Source organism: Sus scrofa, chromosome 2, assembly GCF_054392235.1.
Source record: "Sus scrofa isolate SSC_HxYL_T2T_F1_AM1 chromosome 2, Sscrofa_HxYL_maternal_Yorkshire_Landrace_v2.0, whole genome shotgun sequence".
NCBI lineage: Eukaryota > Metazoa > Chordata > Mammalia > Artiodactyla > Suidae > Sus > Sus scrofa.
In genome coordinates this window covers 15,411,077-15,427,633 of record NC_139384.1, presented here as the reverse complement: position 1 = coordinate 15,427,633, position 16,557 = coordinate 15,411,077, and the positions used below count along the sequence as shown (strand labels likewise).

The window sequence follows — 16,557 nt, the reverse complement described above, 5'->3', positions numbered from 1 at the left end:
GCTAGTGTTCATTGATTAACAATGAGATCAGAGAGGGCATAAAATTAATGACAGTGATTTTAAAGTACTCAAATTCATATCCTGTTTTTCACTTTTACCAGAGTCCTGTGGATGAAAACAGAAATTCTAAAATGTCCTCATGATGTAACACTGGTACTCTTGTGATGGTCATTATGGGACACTGAAAAACATTAAACATGTGGAATCATATCTAAAAACAAGACACTCATTCAAAATTCAAACACAAATAAAGTTATACATTCTGGTCTCTTTGTATTAATTTGCTTGTAGTCATTCTAGGAGATATGCAGTAATAAAATGTTGAGGTTTTAGTTTGCTTTCCTGTTGATTGATAACGCTGAACATTTTTTGAAATATTGTTTTAGGTATACTTGGTGGAAGGAAGGGAGTGTTTTTTCATGATCTTTGAAAATTTAAAAACAAGAGCTCCTTATTTCCCATTCTAGGTCAGTGTGTTAAGAACCCAACATAGTGTCCATGAGGATGCATCCTCAATACCTGGCCTTGCTCAGGGGGGCTAATTATCCGGAGCTGCTATAAGTAAGCTGTAACATAGGTCTTGAATGCAGCTTGCATCCAGGATTGTTGTGGCATGGGCTGGCAGCTGAAGCTCTGATTTGAGCTTTAGCCTGGGAACTTCCATATACCACAGGTGTCCAGAAAGAATGGGGATGTGGGCTGTAAGCAGCCAAGACACACAGCAGCAATTCTTGGGTGCAGTGGGCCCAAGTGAATGAGATCTGACCAGAAGAAGCTGTGTCCACCCCATTCTGCATCATCACTGGCAAAGCTCAAGCCTCCATCCTTTTACACTGAAATCATTACAGTAACGTCCTAGCTCCCTTCCTGCTGCCTATGATGCTTCCTTCAATTTAGTTTCCACACGGAAGCCAGAATTATCATTCTAAAACTCATAGCTAACTTCATGATTTTCTAGTTTAAAAATATGTAGGTTGGAAATTCTCCCTATAGTACTTAGCATTAGGCCTTCAAACAATTATGAGAACCTTTTGAACTTCTCTGTTAGATAGATACAAACTTCATAATGTACTCTTTTCCTTTTATGAGCTAAGTGTCCAGTATGTTCCCTGGCACACAGTGGACATTCAGGAAATAATTTTTGAATAAATCATTGAGTTAACAAGCACAGGAATGTTTAATATATTAGGATTTCTGCATTCTTGTACTCACCTGCTGACCTTTGCTATATATTCCATCTCCCAGCAACACTGTTTCTCTACCTAATGCCTGTTCATTCTTGGGATTGTATATTATCCATTGCATCCCATTTTGATGTCTTATCCTCCTGAACAATTCTTCTGCCCCACCATGTATGTGTTGTGTGTCTTCCCAACAGACCTTGATGACACACTGTGCTTCATTATCTTACAGGTTAGAACATTTCTGCTCCCTTGTTGGGGTCTCTCTGTGAAAGCATCACTCAGGTTTTTTTCTTTATTTAGTACTGAAGCCCCAGCAACTATTGATATGCCTGCTAGAATACTTGGACTCAAAATATGTGTTGCTTAATGAATGAATGATGGAAGCAGTGAAGGGAATATATTTATTCTGAAATTGCAGACTTTGCATACATGAAGCTGCATGTGTCAAAAAGGGCTTTTCATGATGTAATGTTACCTAAAAGCCAACTGATTAACAGAGCAATATAGCAAAAACAGGGCACATTCTTGGTATGATGAAGTCTTGCTAGGAGCAGGGAGAATATCAAGGTTAACTATATCTTCATAGAATGCCACTCAGGTTCAATTTTTTTCTTCTTCCTAGTTTAGTAAGAAAAACAAATTTTGGTTCAAGAAGGGATATAAATTAAATCCCAGATTAAAAGTAGAATTTCCTAGGCTCAAGTACTACTTCTTTTTTTTCCCCTATATTTTTATTAAATTTTTCCATCTTATATTTATTCATTTGGTAACTATTATAAACCACAATTTATTCTACTTTTTCAAACTCTTGTTTTCAAGTGGGTACGTGTTTATGAGTATGACTGGTTTTTGTTTGTTTTGTTTTTTTTTGATGAGTGTACTTGCAGAATATGGAAATTCTTGGACAAGGGATTGAATCCCAGCCACAGCTGTTACTTCCACTGCAGCTGTAGAAATGCCTGATCCTTTAATCCACTGTGCTGGGGATTGAAGCTCTGCCTCCATAGTGACCCTGAGCCACTGCAGTCAGATTATTTACCTATTGTGCCAGAGTGGGAACTCCAATATGATTGTTTAATACATTGAAGTTAATGATAAAATATTAGTTTAATCAATTTAATAACATGAAATTCCTGTCAAATAAAATATCATTTCATTTGGGAGTTTCCATCATGGCACAGTGGTTAACGAATCCGACTAGGAACCATGAGGTTGCGGGTTCGATCCCTGCCCTTGCTCAGTGGGTTAACGATCCGGCGTTGCCGTGAGCTGTGGTGTAGGTTGCAGACGCGGCTCGGATCCCACGTTGCTGTGGCTCTGGTGTAGGCCAGTGGCTACATCTCCGATTCGACCCCTAGCCTGGGAACCTCCATATGCCGAGGGAGCGGCCCAAAGAAATAGCAAAAAGACCAAAAAAAAAAAAAAAAGTATCATTTCATTTGAATCATCCTTCTTTGTAATGGATTATCAATATATGATGATCACATGGACAGTACAAAATGATTCTGATTAATATAATAAAATTTGGAAGCATGATGTAATATTCATTAGTCATGCTTTAGAGATGAAATGGCCCATGTCTTTTATATTCCTAAAGGAGTTACATAACACAGTGTTATAGAACATACCTAACCATCAACCATGATATTTAAACATGGGTAGATTGACTAATAAAATGATTAGAATTTAGTTTTATGTAATCAACTAATATATATAATGGTATATATGTTAACAGATAGGAGTATATAGTTAAACATATTATGTATATTAATAATATAAAGGAAAATTATTTCTTCCTTTGATGATATGCATGTAAAAAGTTACTTTGTTTATTACATATGTATATGGTCCAGCACAGTCCCACAGTATATCTTTATCAATGCTGACTATTCTAATCATGTTACTTTTTGTCATCATTTCCTGAAACTGTATCAGAGTATTTAATAACATAGTCTTGAGCGATCAGTTGTATTCCAGTTACTTGCTCTACAATATTTCTCTTTTGGCACTTACACATTTTTGTTTGTTCCCTCAGCTGTTAATGGTGATAACAGATGTGCTTACCTAAGTCTTTGGATTGTTACAGTATATATATTTTTAGCCTTTCTGTTGTTTTATTAAAATAAAATATTTGAATCCATATACACTGATGAATTTAATCATAGTCTTCCCCAATTTGAAAGAATTTTCCAAATATTTAGAGAGTAGTCCCGGGCTAGTTTATTATTTTTCCCCCATTTTCTTGCACCCATTTTATTTTCCCTTCTGAAAGAATCTATGCTTTCGAGTGATTTTCTTTTTCTTTATCTCATAGGTATTATTTGCTGAGATTAGCAAAAATCTCCTTATGACCCTTGCCTCTCTTCACTCACATTTGGGCTCTAGGCACATTTATATTTCACTTGAAATGGCTTTCCTCCTAAACAGTTTCCTAATGGCATTTTTCAGCTGGGCATTTCTCAAGGTATAGATTAAGGGATTTAACATGAGAGTTATCATAGTGCAAAATACAGCAACTGCTTTATCAATAGGAGAAGTAACTGCTGGTCACATGTACTCAAATATGCAGGGCACAAAGAAGATGACAACTGCTGTGATGTGGGAGACACAGGTAGAGAGGGCTTTGTGTCTGGCCTCCAAGCTTTGGGTCCTAAGGGTGTGAAGGATGACCACATAGGAGCCAAGCAAGAGTAGGAAGATGAACAGAGAGAGTAATCCACTGTTGGCAGCAACAAAGAGCCCTAGAGTGTGTGTATCAGTGCAGGCCAGATCAAGCAAAGGAATCAGGTCACACATAAAGTGATCTATGATATTAAGGCCACAGAAGGGCAATCTGAAGATGAAGAGGATCTGAATGAATCCATGGAGAAAGCCTCCTGCCCATGACACTCCCACCAGCAGGCCACATAGCTGCCAGTTCATGATGGTTGCATAGTACAAGGGCTTGCAGATGGCCACATAGCAGTCATAGGCCATAGCCGACAGCAGGATGATATCAGCACCATGCATCCATGGAAAGTGCTTGTTTTCTTTTCATGGATTGAATCTACAACCAGTTTAGGTGTGTCAACACAGGAATAGCAAGTATCGATGAAAGAAAGATGAGCCAGGAAAAAGGACATGGGGCACCTGATTAATGGGCTGGTAGTGATGGTGACCATGGTGAGCACATTTCCTCCCAGAGAGACAGCGTAGATGAGCAAAAACACCTCAAATATGACTTTCTGCATATGTGGATTCTGCGTGAGGCCCAGCAGAATGAACTCCGTAACATTGTTCCTAGTCTCCATGTAGTTCATGTTATTGTCAATCACCTTACCTGAAAATGAAAAAAAAAAGTTCATTTTTTAATGAACACCCTTGAGCTTATTAAGCCCCTCCATCTAATAAGTAATATATACCTATGTTCCACTGGATTCTAAATTCTTTTAAGATTTTCCTTGAAATAAAATATTTGTGATCTCTTACATGTTCAATTGTGAGTGCATGAGCAAATGAGAAGAATGGTGTAACTATGAGAATATAAGTTTAAGAATATTAGAATTTGAGTGTTGGGGAAGAGGGATTTGAGAGTGAGGGCATCTTGTGTACAAGTCTAGTGAAGAGTTTAGTGTGACTTGGATGAGGTGGGCTGAGGCTCAGCAAGGAGACAGAAGGCATATAATTAACTTTAAAATTCTAATTCAATGTAACAAGGCATTGGTAATGGGAATATGATGGAAAAGTTACAGGAGACATCATCTGCTACAAGAAAAGTGGTAAACCATGTTCCTTCAACCCAATATATGGGATACATTTCCTGCACTTTACAACTTTTGTTTCTCTAATATCGAGTGAGAGTAATAATGTCTACTCAGGTTACTATGAGTATTTGTGGTATGCACCTTTTTTCTTCATATGTGGATTTCATTTTTATTTTTGTAAAGGGATGATAGCTGATGAAAAAGAGCTTGACACATTTCAAATTTTTTAACCTTCTTATGATTCATGTTTCCTGGGTCATATGTAATAATTATTGATCTACATAATGTTTAAAAATTTTCACTTTGGAATTTTTATAGGTGGAGATTTAACATTGAGTTGTCTAACTTATTTTGCATTTGTTTTTGTGTAGACTGTAAGGTAGTGGATCAGGCTCTGTTAATTAATAATCTAAAATTCTCTGAATTTCTTATCACATTAGTCTGTTATGATATAGGAAATGTTTTTCCTGCTTGCTACTTCTTATATTTAGTATACATTATGATCATTATTCTGTGTAGTTTCTGTAATCAACAGCCTCAAGATATTTAGCTATCATTCATTTTTTTGGAGGCCTGGTTACACATTGAGTGATGCAAGAGATGATAATCTTACAGAATAGGATTCAAGTAATACTTCTGGTGACATTAATAAAGTCATGAGTAGAGATTTAAATTATGAACTTCCAGAGCCAAACCAACTCCCCAAAAATCAACAAGACTAGGAAGTGTATCACTTAAGCTGGGAATCTGGTTTTTTGTAGGGGTTAGTAAATGCTATGTGTTGTAGGATTTCTCTAGAATGAAAACACAGTATTTGGTTTGAATTGTAGCACAGATGCTCCTTGAGATGCTGTAGGGAATATCAAGGGCCATGCAATTTTGTAAACAGCCCTTCCCATCATAGAGACCTCAGAATTTAGTAAGTTAATAGCCAAGTTTTGTTCTACAGGCCATTTCTGTGAATTCTGTCAAAGCTTAGATATGGGCAAATACACCTTTACATCCTACTGAAAGTTAAAAAAAAAACTGCTAAATTATTATACAAGTAAAATACAGATCTTTTGGTATATTGAGCAAATTCCAATCAATCAAGAAAATGTTATAAGTAATTACATAGGTCAGCCTTGGCATCTTGGGATAAGTGTCTACTTCTGATGTCATCTCCTCATTGTATTAGGGTTTTTTTTTTTTTTTTTTTTTCTGTTAGAGCATCATTTTATGGAGAATTTGAAGTGGGCAGTTTTATCTATAACCCCATCCAGTGCAGAGGCCCTTTTTAGGTGGGGTATATGAATCCAAGAGTCAATTCCCTTCAGTATTGCTGCACATGAGCTAGTTAACGAACCTGATGAGAACCCTTCCACTGAAGTTTAAAGGTCATTTAATGTTGCCTTTTCCAGTATGCCTAGTCTCCTAGTATTAAGTCATAGGGCACTGGTCTTCATTTAAAGATAAATAACTGTGATAAGCATCAGAAACTAGCTAAAATGCCCTATTAAGAATTCAGTTAAACACTTGCAATAATGTAATTATCCTCCGTTAATAGGATAGGTTCATTTAATCCTTCATCCAGTCTCATTAGTCTCCCCATGATAATTTCAAAGGGAGACAAACGATGTTTGCTAAGAGGGTCAGAGTTTGAGGAGGACCAGTGAAAGGGCCTTAGACTAGGGTAAAAAATAAGCACCCATAATTTTAGCCAACTGAGTTTTGCTTTTTCTATTTGCTCTTTCTACTAACCCAGAAGACCTTGGTGATAAGTACAATTGAAAATGCTGCACAATAATCCAAATCTTACAAATTAAACAAAGAACATCTCCAGTAAAATGAATTCCGTTATCACCATGTAGTTCTGTGGGGACTCCTCCAATGAGAATTGCTCTTTCTTACATCAATCTCCCTACTGATTTCAATGTGGAATTTCAGCATGGGAATGTCTCAACCCAATGTGAAAACATGCAAATTATAACAAAAACATATTGATAACTTCGAGAGGGAGGCATTTGTATAAAATCAACCTGCAAAATCTCAAATGGACTTGTGGGTGTTGGAAAGTTTGCACAAGAACTGCGTTTGCCCAGATTATATTTTGGGCAAGTGGTGCATCTTGACTAGAACTTCCAAGGTATTGTAAAAGAAGGCTTTCTACCATATGGTTTACTCATAATACCATCATCTATGGGATTCATTGAGTTAACCCATAAACATATTGTAAAATAGACTATGAGCTCCCAGTGGAAGGATAGGCTTCCCATTGGGCCTTTCCACAGCTCTTTGTTGGAGTTCAATCTTCTGTCTTTCTTTGTGCAGGTGTTTTTTTTTCTGGTGCTCTTCTTTGAGACTGTAACAATATGTCAGGAAATTGACTGGGAGTCTGAAATGGAAAGGCAGTGGTTATTTGATTGTCATTTTGTAAAGCCTAAAGAATGAAGCTGATAGCACTAACAGCCTGAACTGAGCCAGAACACAGCCCGGGACTTGAACCCACGTGCCGGGACTCAAACCCAGCCAAGACCCAGATTGGGACTTGAATCCACGTTTTACATTAGAATCACTCACCTCATGTCTGGACTTACTGAGGCTCAGGTTCTTTACACCTCCGTGAGAGACAAAGTGACAGGCAAGAAATAGATTTATTAAGATACTTATGAGAGGTGCAAGGGGACAGGAAAGGAAGCTCTGTCCCAAGGATCTGGTGGGCTCCAGTTTTATCATCCAAGGGGAGCTGGGGTCAGAAAAGACAGGCTCTTCCTTTCTGGGAGTAGGAGCTTCTCCTTGTTTTCTGGTAAGGTGTGTACTCAAATCAGCAGAAGGGCGGTCCTCAAACTCCTGCCCTTGGTCTGAATCTGAACACAGGCCTCATCCCATCCCCCACCCCAGGGAGGCAAATCTCTACTAGTCAAGCAAGCCCACCTTGTTCAGAAGGCTTTCTTGAGCAATTTATTACCTTAACAGTGACCTCCCAGTGTCCCCTAGGTTTCCCTCTCTATCCGTGGTCCCTTAACGGGACTTCTTCAACTCCCTGGGCCTACTCCATTAGAAGTGCCTACCATTTGCAGTGAGGTATTACTCTGAGGGAGAGAGACCTTGATTTTGTTACAGTTTAAGACAGAAAATGTGTCTCCTGTATATTGGGGGTTTAATTATTTCTCCTGTACTTTCATTTCTACTTCTCCCAGGGTAGTGGGGAGGATACCAGTATTCCCCTAGAGCCTTCACTATTCTTGTTTAGCTTGATCTTCTGGTATGAAATCCAGTGCAAAGATTTTTTTTTTCATTTTTCTACAAGTCCTTATCTGATAACATAATGACCTCATTTTTTTTCTTTTTTTTACAGTAAAACAAATGCCAGCTTCCTTTATCAGTCACAGATTGGACTGATCTTGATGACGTAATTGACACAATTGAAGTTTTATCATTTTTATGGATCTATTTCTCTCCTTTGAGATAGTTTTGGAAAGTGGACAGACCACTGTGATGAGGGCCTTTGTCCATAACAAGGGCCAGCCAAAAGTGTATCTTTTAATTAGAGTAGCCAATTCCTTGTCTTTGCCTTGTAAAAAGACAGAGTTAGCAAATGACCATATTGGTGGTTAGATGGTGATTTTGGTGTCCTGCCAGACTATTGTTTAATGGTTTTCTTGAATCTCTCATAATAATCCAGAACTGATTAATCTTATATTTGTTCACAGAGCTGAATATTTGTCCAGTCGATAGGTTTTGGAAAAATTTCTAGGATAAGTCTGAACAATGTATGAGCTAATTCCTTGAATTCAGCTTGAGTCTGTGGTCTGCGTACATCCCAGTTCCTTAAGGGGTTTCTCCATCCTCCTTTTGCTATTTGTTCATTGGCTTTACATTGAGAAACTAATAGCTGTGTTAACTGATACAGATCTAAACAACTATACTCATTGGTTTGGGTGGTATACTCAGTCAGCTCCCTTAGCACATACCAGTGGGTGTTGACTAGGATCAAGAAATTCCTTAGCTAAAGTTACACATTCTGCTGGAGTCCAGGATGTGCTGTGTGTATAAGCTGGGGGGGGGGGATAGTTCCCCTCTCCCAGTGGTAGGATTCTCCTTAAAGAGAGCTATTATTTCTGATTTTATGTCTCCCTCTAATTAGGGAAGGGGAACAGCAGGATGGGGCTGATGAATGAGAGAAAGTGATAGTATCTGTTTTAGGCAGTTCAGAAAAAGGATGACTAAAGGAAGAATGGAGGGAGAGGGTTCACGCTGGCAGCATTTTAAAATTCTGATATGGTTTCAAGAAAGTTATTGTTAGTTTTCTAAAAAGAAGTTACTTTATCATTTCTTCTTTTAGAATATTCTAAATACCAACCAAAATTAGCATTCTGTTCAGTCTGATTTTATGGCTGATTTTCTCTGGCTGCACACACACACACACACACACACACACACACGCACACACACAACACACGCACACATACAGTTTTGGAATGTTTTTCTTTTGTCTTTTTTTTTTTTTTTGCCATTTCTTAGGCCACTCCCGCGGCATATGGAGTTTCCCAGGCTCGGGGTCTAATTGGAGCTGTGGCTGCCAGCCTGTGCCAGAGCCACAGCAACGCGGGATCCGAGCCACGTCTGCAACCTACACCACAGCTCATGGCAACACCAGATCGTTAACCCACTGAGCAAGGGCAGGCATCAAACCTGCAACCTCATGGTTCCCAGTTGGATTCGTTAACCACTGCACCATGACGGGAACTCCCAGTTTTGGAATATTAAAAGAGCCTTGATTTGGCCACTTTCATTTGAGAGCTCCTTTAGTATAGTTTCCACAATCAAGTGTAAGTTTGCAAGTTTAAGTTTCATATGTAGTGCGCATGAACCTGGCTAGCGTGTTAGTTGGAGATTGGCATTCCAGAACAAGAAAATCAGAGAAACTGTCAGTATTTGGAGGGACTGCAGAAAACTTGACACCTGAATGCAGTGAGATTTTCTGAATCAGATTTTGGAGATAAACAGGGCATCTGTAAAGACTAATGGATCTAGTTAAAGTATGGATTTCTGATAAAAATAATTGTAATAGTGATGGTTAATTAATTATGCAAACATACCGTACTAATATAAGATGATAAGAGGGGAAGCTGAGTATAGGTTGTATGGAAATTTTCTGTGTTATTTTTCCAACCTTCCTGTAAATATAAAACTTTTACAAAATTTATAGTTTATAAAGAGTGAACGGCTTATTTTATTTAACATGTTCACACCCTTTATCTGTGTTGTAGCATGTGTCAGAAACTCATTCTTTTAAATGTTGCATAATACTCTGTATATCACATTTTGTGTATCTATTCATGTGTTGATGGACAATTGGGTTCCTTACCATGTTGGCTGATCTGAATGATGCTGCTATGAATATAGTTCTACAAATAGAATATCTCTTTGAGTTCCTGGTTTCAGTGCTTTTGGGCTTATGCTCAGAAGTGGAAAAATTGGATCAGAGGGTACTTCTGTTTTTACCTTTTAGAGGAATTCCTTTCTGTCTTTCATGGTACTGGATTTCTATGAAGAGTGCACAAGTGTGATTAACAATATTGAATGTCTTTTTTGTATGTTTATTGCCCATGGGTATGTCTTCTTTAGAAAGTGTCCTTTCAACCTCTTTGTCTGTCAATCAGATTATGTTTTGTTATTGATGTGCAGGAATTTCTTTCTTTCCTTCTTTCTTTTTTTTTTTTTTTTTTTTTTTTTTGTCTTTTTGCCTTTTCTAGGGCTGCTCCCATGGCATATGGAGGTTCCCAGGCTAGGGGTCTAATCGGAGCTGTTGCCGCCGGCCTACACCACAGCCACAGCAACACAGGATCCAAGCCACATGTGCCACCTACACCACAGCTTATGGCAATGCTGGGGCCTTAACCCACTGAGTGAGGCCAGGGATCAAACCCATGTTCTCATGGATACTAGTTGGGTTCAACACCACTGAGCCAAAGCAGGAACTCTGACTGAATTGTTTAACGTCCCAGAAATGAAAAATAAATGAGAACAAGAAAACCCATGCATTTATTTCAGAATAAACTTTGATTGGAGAACATGTTTAGAACACCTAAAATTGGGCCACTTGAGGAACCAGAAACCTTGGCATTCATCTTCCTTGTGACCTAGAAAAAGAAAAGCAACTCACATCTCATATGTGATTGTATGTTTTATTCCACAATAATCATACACTATCGTAGTTGATATCTGTACAAATTCAGTTAAGCTATGACTCAGTACATAATCAGGCAGGTCCACAGTTCATCTTCTGTTTTCTGAGGTTATTCTGACACACCATAATTTCCTTATGGCATTTTTCACTTCTGCATTCCTCAGTGTGTAGATGAGTGGATTGAGGAAGGGTGTTCCAATGGTATAAAATACTGCCACCATCTTGTCCACGGGGAATGTTGTTGTGGGGCAGGAATATGTGAAAATACAAGGACTGAAAAATAAGACAACTACAATGACATGGGAAGTGCAAGTGGAGAGAGCTTTTTTCCTCCCTTCTGCACTGTGGTTTCTCAGCGAATGCAAAATGGCAATATATGAGATCATCAGAATTATAAAACTGATTGTGCAAATGACCCCACTGTTAAACACCACCAGTAGGTTCATCACATAAATATTCATGCAGGCAAGTTTCAGCAAGGGCTGCATATCACAGCAATAGTGATCCATCAGATTGGATCCACAGAAAGGTGATCTCAAGGCCAGGATAATCTGAGCCATAGAATGTAGAAAAGACCCTATCCATGCCAGAACAATCAGGATGACACAGGCCTGGCGGCTCATGATGGTTGCATAATGCAAGGGCTTGCAGATGGCCACGTAGCGATCCATGGCCATGAGGACAAGGACAAAGATCTCCATGCATCCAAATAAATGCAGTGCAAAGACCTGAGTCAGGCACTCATTGTAAGATAGGATTTTCGTTGCAGACAGAGAATCTGCAGTTAGTTTAGGGGCAGTGGAAATTGAGAAACAGGTATCAGCAATGGACAAATAAAATAGGAAAAAGTACATTGGGCTCCCAAGGGTCTTGCTGGACTTGATGGTCACAATAAAAAGCAAATTGCCCACCAGAGTTCCCACATAGAAAATGAAGAAAATTGCAAACACCATTTTCTGCCTGTTAGGATCTTGTGTCAGTCCTAATCGTCTGAAATCTGTTACACTATTATTTTTCTGCATTGTTTCACTTGATGACTGGAAACCATGGGTTGGAAAAAAATCTGCAAAGATGAAAAAAAAAAAAAAAAACTCTTGAAGTAAATACTACAGTTGGCGGCCAAATACATTAGCTTGATCAAGGAACTGCCACTTTCCAATGGGTAATCATTTACCTGTTGTGTGCTACTTTTACCGGAAGAAAATAGATTTCATACTATTTAACCTATTTTCAAGTTTTCCTTTGAAAATAGTGATATAAGGAATAGGAAAATAAGGAAAAGTAAATAACTCTTCAGATGCAATAAATACTTTTTAGATTGTTTGGCATGAGTGAATAAATTCTTCAACTGAATGTTTTCTTCAGGTTTTATCAAGGACAGATCAATACTAAGGTAATGTGTTGCAGAAGTAGAGCAAACTTCTATATGCCTTACTAAATGTGCTTTCACATTCATGAACAAAGGATCCAGTGATAATCTTCTGGTAAATATTATATCAAAGAACAATTGTCTAAATAATTTGATTATCTTCCATAATAAAACTTAAGTGCATGCTCTCATGTGCCCCTCCCCCCAACACAGACACACAGGATAGAAGGTGGGATGGAGAGAAAGAAAATAAACATCAAGTTTTAGCGATGAATACATCATCAGTTGGTTCAATCCATCATAAGATCTATTTTAATTCACCTTATTTTACTTTACTTCTCAAAACTTTCTAGTTGTTTATGATTTCAAATTCAGCTCCTATTATTAAAATTTATAGGAGTTTCCATCGTGGCTCACCAGAAGCTAATCTGACCAGTACCCTTGAGGATGCAGGTTCCATCTCTGGCCTCACTCAGTGGGTCAAGCTTCTGGCATTGCCATGAGCTGTGATATAGGTCGCAGATGCAGCTCGGATCTGGTGTTGCTGTGGCTGTGGTGTAGGCTGGCAGCTGTAGTTCAGATTTGACCCCCTAGCTTGGGAACCTCCATATGCTGTGGGTGTGGCCCTAAAAAAGACAAACAAAAGCAAAACAAAACAAATTTATAATCTTTATATTAGTTGTCCAAAGTTCAATTTGTCTCCTTATTAATTATTTTTTCTAAATATTTCAATATGTTTTCTTAAGACAAGAGGTTTCACTGAGTCTAGAATGAAGGAAATAAATAAAAGGAGAACATTTCCTATAAATCAGAACACTCAAATTTCAGATTTAAGGTTAAACACCAGGAATTTAATAAATGAGCTCAGGAAGCTCCAAGTCATATCTAAAACCTTTCAATATAATTTTTATGATACAAATCTTGAATGTCCTTTACTTTCACCTCGAGTAGGAGAAGATAAAAGTAAAAAGGTAGTTGGCATTTATTCATATCTAGCTATATGTCAAACACTGGACAGATTGTTTTATGTGTCCTTACATTCTCCAAATAGTAGCATAATCAATAACAAACTATAAGTGCCAAACTGATAAAGTATATGTATGACTTATAACAGACAAAAATATAATTGCCAAGTATAAATTTGTTAACTTTTAAAAAATACAGCAAATAAATAATGGGCCCAGTAATCAATTTTAAGACAGCCTTCTTACTAAATATAATTAAACCTATGAAAATATGCTCAATCGTATTCGCTTTTAAATTTCAAATTAAATGTCCAACTAGATAAATTTTTCACCTATCATTTTAATATTCCTTCTGGTTCAATTCATTGACATAGAGAGTGCTGACAAGTACAAGTTGACCTACAGAGTGGGTAGTCAATCCCATTGATTTTTGTAGGAGTCTAAATGGGCTCAATCTTCTAAGGGGTGATTTTCAGCATTATAATATTGCAGCTACACACGGATATGGGTCTAATGATCCCATTTCTGACAGATACTCTCACTGACAAGGACAAAGTTTATCATTTCAACACTCTCTTTGTTAGCAAAAGATGAGGAAGGACTTAAAATACATCTGAAGGGAACTTAATAAATAGAGGATTATACTTATATTGATACTACTCATTGATAAAGCATTCATAAAAGTAAAGCAGATACATATGCAGTGGTGCCTGAAGTGTAAAATATGTCCAAAGCAAATTCTAAAGTGAAAAATAAGAGGACAGAATTGTATACTAGCATGATAGGTCTTAATTAAAAGCAGGATTTATACATATTACACATACACTCATATAAATGAATTGTATTGAGAAGAATGCCAACAAAAACATGCATTGTAGTCTCTGTGTACAAAATGGTTTTCTTGGCATCATAGACATGAACCATACCCATTTTGTTTATATGTGCTCTTTGGTAAAATTTGAAAACACTGTCATGTATTGCATTAAAAAACTGAGGCTTTTTGAAACCTCATCTTAGTTGATGGAGTATTATTCACAGTGGCATATGCCTGAACCATACCAACTGCCTTCTGATGAAGCAGGAAGGACAGCAGTATTTTGGGGATAACATGCTCAAGAGCATGAATAAGATGCTGAATCAACTATAGGGTTAGTTAGGGAATTCAGTGGTTTTTAACCACATAGTAGAACAGCACAGTACCTTTAACTAAAGGTTCACTGGTTTTCTGGGATGTTTTCCAAATCTGCTCTGGCCAAAGTTCTTCAACAATCAAATTAAAAATTGTTTGCAGTTTATACATGTTAAGAATGTTATATATTGGAGTTCCCGTCATGGCTCAGTGGTTAACAAATCTGACTAGGAACCACAAGGCTGTGGGTTCAATCCCTGGCCTCGCTCAGTGGGTTAAGGTTCCATCATTGCCGTGAGTTGCAGTGTGGGTCACAGATGCGGCTCGGAGCCTATGTTGCTGTGGCTTTGGTGTAGGCTGGTGGCTACAGCTCCGATTAGACCCTTAGCCTGGGAACCTCCATATGCCACAGGTGTGGCCCTAGAAGAAGGCAAAAAGACCAAAAAAAAAAAAAAAAAAGAATGTTATACAAATATATCTTCATGTATATATACATACTTATACATGTATGTATCTGTAGAGATAGGTAAATAGACACGTGTATAATTCACAACATACCTATTTACTTATGTACATATATTGACATAAACATTAGAATTACATATAGTAATGATGCATATTAGAATGAGGGCTATATTTGGATCAGAGTTTTTGTCTATAAGCTACTGAATTTAAGCATCTAAAAACTTTAAGCTGCTTAACAAATATTTGTTGCAAGAAAGAAAGCTTTAATAAAATATCCAGTGGATACAATCTAATAGTGTTTTGCACTGCACCATGTTCAGATGATGTTGAGGAAGAGGGAAGCCTGCATCCTACTGCATCCACCACCAATCATCCTATCTATGGAATGTATCCTGAAAATTTTCAAGCACATATTATTTCTATTTTCTTATCCTTAACATCCTCAGTTCCAATACCCCTGATCTAGCAGTGCTCATTTCCATCAGAAGCTACCACGCAGGTTCTTTATTTCCATCATCTTTTATAATATAAAACACACCTAGAAATGTCCCAAACTTTCTATCCTTCCACAAATACATCATATGTATTAGTCACTCACAATGACATTGACCAGATTCACTTTCTCCAAGTATTATATAAAACTAACTTGATCCCCAAAATAACCATCACCAGCTTTGTAAGAGTCCATGGAGAAAGTTTGAATTATTCAGTTGTCTTCTTTTTGCCCCAAGGCAACTTGGGTGCTCTTTACTCAAATGAGAATTTTTAAAATGTTACCCTAAAATTTGGCTTACCTGGAACCAGGAACTCTTTGATCTCACAAGAAGGCTTAGATTCTCACTTGTGTGCAAGAAGAGAGACCAAGATGATCCCAGATTCATCCCCTACTTTCCAAAATTCACACTCACACAAGATTTTGACTGGAAAGTGAATCTCTTTGGCATTCGCCATAGGAGTATTTAAACATGTGTGATGCAAAATATAGAAGTCTAGGGAAGGTCCTTCCCCAAAGTGTCACTTGCCTTCACACACTCATACACTGATGAGGATACTCCAAAGCTCACAGGAGCCAAATGGATGAGCCTCCAATGTCCAAAGCTACAAAAAAAAAATCAGCAGCACAGTTGAGCTGAGATATAACTCAAAAGATAAATATCCATGAATTATAATGATGCAAATAACTGAATAATAAATAGCTAAAGAGGAATTAATAGACAAAAGAATACCCCAAAAAAGATTTATTTATATTCTCTGTCCTCAAACTCTCCACTACCTAAGTGTGAACTGTGCACACACTTAAGTGACTTCTTTCCAAAGAACTCACGCAGTATGGAGTGAGTGAAAAGAGTAAATTTACAAAAGAGAATTGTGACAGGAGTTCCCGTTGTTTCTCAGCAGGTTAAGAAGCTGACATAGTGTCCCTATGGATTCAAGTTCCATCCCTGGCCTCACTCAGTGGGCTAAGGATCCTGCGTGGCCTCAAGCTGTGGCACAGGTCACAGAAGCGACTTGGATCTGGTGTTGCTGTGG

General features: G+C 37.8%; 3 protein-coding genes and 1 pseudogene across 4 annotated transcripts in view; 1 reads left to right on the top strand and 3 right to left on the bottom strand.

The window, feature by feature from the left end:
• Positions 1-16,557, top strand: part of LOC146405189 (olfactory receptor 1165-like) — a 458,625-nt gene that overhangs the window by 266,012 nt on the left and 176,056 nt on the right. The gene's annotated exons all lie outside the window — the stretch shown is intronic.
• LOC146405200 (olfactory receptor 4C13-like) overlaps positions 1-16,557 on the bottom strand; it is a 68,307-nt gene that overhangs the window by 20,162 nt on the left and 31,588 nt on the right. For both annotated transcript variants that reach the window (XM_085010068.1, XM_085010070.1), the window contains exon 3: positions 69-105. The gene's annotated coding sequence lies outside the window, so the exon portion shown is untranslated. The remainder of the gene's footprint in view (positions 1-68; positions 106-16,557) is intronic.
• Positions 3,576-4,474, bottom strand: LOC146405203 (olfactory receptor 4C13-like; annotated as a pseudogene).
• Positions 11,189-12,121, bottom strand: LOC100739250 (olfactory receptor 4C11-like). Its single transcript, XM_085015195.1, has one exon. It carries the CDS (start codon positions 12,119-12,121, stop codon positions 11,189-11,191), a length of 933 nt encoding a protein of 310 aa, XP_084871321.1.